The sequence below is a fragment of the Meleagris gallopavo genome, chromosome 21 (assembly GCF_000146605.3).
Source record: "Meleagris gallopavo isolate NT-WF06-2002-E0010 breed Aviagen turkey brand Nicholas breeding stock chromosome 21, Turkey_5.1, whole genome shotgun sequence".
NCBI lineage: Eukaryota > Metazoa > Chordata > Aves > Galliformes > Phasianidae > Meleagris > Meleagris gallopavo.
In genome coordinates, this window is record NC_015031.2 from 8,582,884 (window position 1) to 8,587,311 (window position 4,428).

At 45.0% G+C, this 4,428-nt stretch overlaps 1 protein-coding gene across 1 annotated transcript; it reads left to right on the forward strand.

Annotated features, from left to right (window-relative positions):
- Nucleotides 1–6: 6 nt before the first annotated feature.
- On the forward strand, nucleotides 7–4,218 carry GLOD4 (glyoxalase domain containing 4). The gene is made up of 9 exons (XM_010722068.2): nucleotides 7–116; nucleotides 322–371; nucleotides 808–928; nucleotides 1,832–1,976; nucleotides 2,185–2,321; nucleotides 2,621–2,707; nucleotides 2,933–3,046; nucleotides 3,158–3,244; nucleotides 3,511–4,218. The coding sequence occupies exons 1-9, from the start codon at nucleotides 27–29 to the stop codon at nucleotides 3,574–3,576; spliced, it is 897 nt and encodes a 298-aa protein (XP_010720370.1). The 5' UTR covers nucleotides 7–26; the 3' UTR covers nucleotides 3,577–4,218.
- The last annotated feature ends 210 nt before the right edge of the window (nucleotides 4,219–4,428 follow it).

Consider the following 4,428-nt stretch of genomic DNA (forward strand, 5'->3'; position numbering starts at 1 on the left):
GCGGCGGCGGAGGCGGAGGCGGAGGGATGGCGGTGCGGCGCGCCTTGCACTTCGTGTTCAAAGTCGGCGACCGCGCGCGGACTGCGCGCTTCTACCGGGAGCTGCTGGGCATGAGCGTGAGCGCCGTGCGGGGGGCGGGAGGACTGAGCGGGAGCGCGGCCCTCAGCCCTGAGGAGACGCCCTGCGCTGCGGGAGGAGGGTGAAGCCGGGCAGAATCGCGTTTGCTCTTCTTTTAGACAGCACAGCCCCCAGGTCGGCTCGTTTACCCCCTCCTCCCCTTTTTTTTCTTCTTTTTTAATATGTACACGTTTAATTCGTAAGGTTCTGAGGCATGAGGAGTTTGATGAAGGCTGTAAGGCCAGCTGCAATGGGTAAGTGCGTTGCCTGAAGCACTCGTTTCCCATAGGGCACCTCCCTGTTCTGCCCGTTATTTAATGGATGAATCCACGTGGTATTAAAAATTCAGCCCGTGGTGCCTTTTATGTGTCGGCATGGGGTTTGCATTTGGGCTCTGATACAGCTGTGTTATGTTGGGTTCTAATACTGAATCCCTGAAATGAACCTGTTGGGGTTGGAGATGGGAATCTTGGTTTTTTTTTTTTCCCCTGAATGATTCCATGATTCTACAATCATGGCAGCTTTACCCACAACAGCCCCAAGAACTCTCTGTAACTGTCAGCTCCTTTCCAATGGGAGGTGCCAGGTTAGCTGTGCCGTTTGTTCTTGAAATGATGTTCTTTGCTGAAGCATTCATGGTTGCATCTCTTGGTGTTTGTTTCTCATATTCATTCCAAATAAATCTTCTAGCCCTTACGATGGAAAATGGAGCAAAACAATGGTGGGCTATGGGCCAGAAGATGACCACTTTGTTGCAGAGTTGACTTACAACTATGGTATTGGAGAGTATCGCCTTGGCAATGACTTTCTGGTATGTGCCAATTTCATTAAAACCTTATTATGATAAGTGCTTTTATTTTCTCATTAGGAGTCTCTTCATTATATAACTTATAGCAGATTTTTTTAAAAGTACTGTTTGATTTATTGAACACTTCTTATTCCTGCATTTTAGTTGTCTCTGAGCTGGACGAGCAAAAGGTAGAGGAGCTTTGTGTTCATGTAGGATTGTGGAAACGCTTCCTTTAGCACTTCTCCATCTGTGGTTGCTGTGTGTTTGCTGCCAGATCCGGTTTGAAGTGGTCAGCGAAGAAGGGTCGTGCTGTAGGGAAACACACATTTGTTATTACTTATTCATTTGGCTTTTGTTAGCTGATGGTTAATGTGTTTGCTCGTTGTTTCTGTTGAGCTAATGTTTTTCCCTGAATTTGAAGAATGTTGAGGATCAGGTGCATGGAGCCACAAACATCCCCCCAGCTGGTAGAACAGCCAGAATTTGGTTTTCTGCTTCTGTACAGTGCGTTGACACAACTTAAATTCTTTTCCCATTACATTTCCCTTTGGTGTGAAAGAAGAGTAGAGTAGTATGATCCAAAAACATGGGAGATGCAGGGTTAGCCTAAGCTTGTTTTCTAGGAGCAAGTTACCTGCTTCTCAGGAGGTTGTGCGGTCAGTGTGCTTTACAAAGTAATCTGGCTTGTTTCTATAAAGGCAGAGTTTTCAAAGGTAAGGCTTCACCCTATCTGGGATGGTCAGATATCCTTGACCACAGCCACAGACTGTGGCTAACAGAGCCTGGAAGGGTGAAAGCAGTGAAGAGGGAGGTCTTCCTGCTGATGCAGTGGGTGGGAGTTGCAGTGTCAGCACAGCTGGGGAGGTGGCTTCTTGGCTGCTGTTGCACCAGTGGATTTAGTGTTGTCTTTTTTGTTCTTGGCAGGGCATAACCCTGGTGTCCAGCCAGGCTGTGAGCAATGCTAAGAAGATGGGTTGGCCCCTCAAAGAAGTCACAGCCGGTGTGTTTGAAACTGAAGCCCCAGGTGGATACAAGTTCTACTTGGAAGACAAGGAACAGAAAAAGCAAGGTGAAATGTACACGTGCTCTTATTTGTGTTCAGAAGATATTTACGAGTAGGGTATTACAATTGGATGTGCATTTGTCTCAATGGCATTTTATGAAACAGGGCCCTATATTGTTATTTCTCTATTACTTTTCTTCTCAAGATTGTAAAACAATGCATTTAAAACTATGATTTATCTTGTAACTATTCTCCATTTGTTGCACTCCTACAGATCCTGTGCTAAAGGTAACCTTGGGTGTCTCTGATCTGCACAAGTCTGTTAATTACTGGTCTCATTTGCTTGGGATGAAAATATATGAGAAGGATGAAGAAAAACAGAGGATTTTGCTGGGCTATGCAGATAACCAGGTTAGTTCTGTAGAAAGCCTTCCAGTTCTTTAAGAGTCACGTCGTAGAAAGCTCTTATTTAATGAGAACAGGATCTAAATCTTATGATAGAAACAACTGTGCAGAGCCTGCATGCTTTAATTTAACTGCTTTTTTTTCTTTAAATCAAAAGCTGTGGTTTGCTCTGGGAATTTTGATTCATTGGGAAATACTTGTGTGGGCAGTGTTGAAACAGTCTGCAACAATGAGAAGCCAGAGCAAATGTGGCACTGAGAGCAGTGTTCCATGCAAGTTCATTAAGTTTTCTTGTTTTCCTTCAGTGTAAGCTGGAGCTGAAGGCTGTTGGAGGAGCAGTGGATCATGGAACAGCATTTGGAAGGATTGCCTTTTCCTGTGCCAAGGAAGAGGTAATAATCATGCTTTCATTACCTCTCTCATCATCCAGCTGAGTAGTGGGACATAGGTGTCTACTATTAGCAAAATCTCTCAGAATTGATCAAAGTAACACTAATTAATTTCTCAAGATGGGAATGCAGTGGAGTTGCAGGTAACAGGAAACTGTAACTGAGAACAGCCTGAATACATCGTGGCTTCATCTGACTGGGGCTGATGTTGTTTGTTGTCTGTTTAAGTTGCCAAACATTGAAGCACTGATGAAAAAGGAGAACCAGAAAATTTTAACGCCTCTGGTTAGCTTGGACACACCTGGCAAAGCTACAGTGCAAGTGGTCATTTTGGCTGATCCTGTGAGTAGCATCAGAAATAGTAATTTCTCTAATCTCTAATTCTCTAATTTCTCTCTCCTCTAATTTCTCTGCCCCAGTTATCTGTCTGACTTGCTGTTAAATTTGGTTTAGGATGGCCATGAAATCTGTTTTGTGGGAGATGAAGCATTTCGAGATCTGTCCAAAGTGGATCCTAATGGTGACAAACTGTTAGATGATGTAAGTAATGGTTTGCCTTTTGTTTTCATCCTGATCACAGCCACCTGTAGAATCGAATTTTCTTTGCAGCAGAAAATATTGGCTGTCAGTGCCTGTTTTCATTACTAGTATATGAGAAACAGTTTCTTCATCAGGATAGCTTTCCCCTGGATTATAGAGCCTTACAGTCAGCCTGTTGTTGTGGGACAGGGTGGTGAGAGTGGGCAGCTCAGTGTTTGGAATGGCAGCTGAGTCAGCCAAACATGCTCATGTTTTCCTTTGTGCAGGCTATGGCAGCTGACAAGAGTGACACGTGGTTTGCTGCCCGAAATATGAAGAAGGTGTCTGCATAGCTGGAGGAGGAACTGGGCTGACTGGTCGTCATGCCTTGGTTTTCATCTGGGCAAAACTTGCTGTGCTGTCCGTCCCATGGGAGGATACAGTCATGTCCCACGTTCTTCTGTTGGTTCCTTTTCAGCTTGTATCTCTTTCATTTCAAGCTCTTCTTTATTTTCAATCAAATATCACGTGCTCCTTCATACGTAAGTGTAAAGTGAGGAGGATGTCGAGCACGTGGCTTCCAACGTGGGAGCTGCAGGCTAACACCTCGTGTATCTCTAGTGTGGTTGCAATTGAAGGAGAAGTTGCCAGATTGATTAGAATATCCAGATCTGTAATTAATGAGCTGTAATCCTTCTGACTGCAGTACAGGGCTGAGATATTGGGGTATCAGCAGCTGTAGTGCCTGGCATTGTTGGGCAGGCTCTTTGTTTTGGATCTCTCTCAATGAAAATCAACAGCATTAGCAGTCACTGCGCTGTGTCAGTGCCTGCAGTCAATATTCCGAATGGGAACAGTTCTTGATGTGACAGTGTTGCTTTGGCATTGATGCAGTCAGTGAATTGGGGCTGGATCAGGGCTGGTGCCATTGTTGGAAATTTGCCTTTACTTGAATAAAAGTAACGAGCGGCGTCCCCTGGGGGTCTGTATTGGGACTGGTGCTCTTAACATCTTTATCAGTGACATCAACAACGGAAATCAAGTGCACCCTCAGCAAGTTTGCTGCTGACACCAAGCTGAGTGGTGCGGTTGACACGGTGGAAGGAAGGGATGCCATTCAAAGGGACCTTAACAGGCTTGAAAGGTGGGCCCAGGTGAACCTAATGAGATTCAACACGGCAAAGTGCAAGGTTTTGCACTTGGGT

Bases quoted from the DNA above. Each gene is read 5' to 3' on its own strand.
- GLOD4 (XM_010722068.2), top strand. From the start codon at position 27: ATGGCGGTGCGGCGCGCCTTGCACTTCGTGTTCAAAGTCGGCGACCGC. The intron at 929-1,831 runs GTATGTGCCAAT...TGTTCTTGGCAG, and splicing joins GCCTTGGCAATGACTTTCTG to GGCATAACCCTGGTGTCCAG. The intron at 3,047-3,157 runs GTGAGTAGCATC...AATTTGGTTTAG, and splicing joins TGGTCATTTTGGCTGATCCT to GATGGCCATGAAATCTGTTT.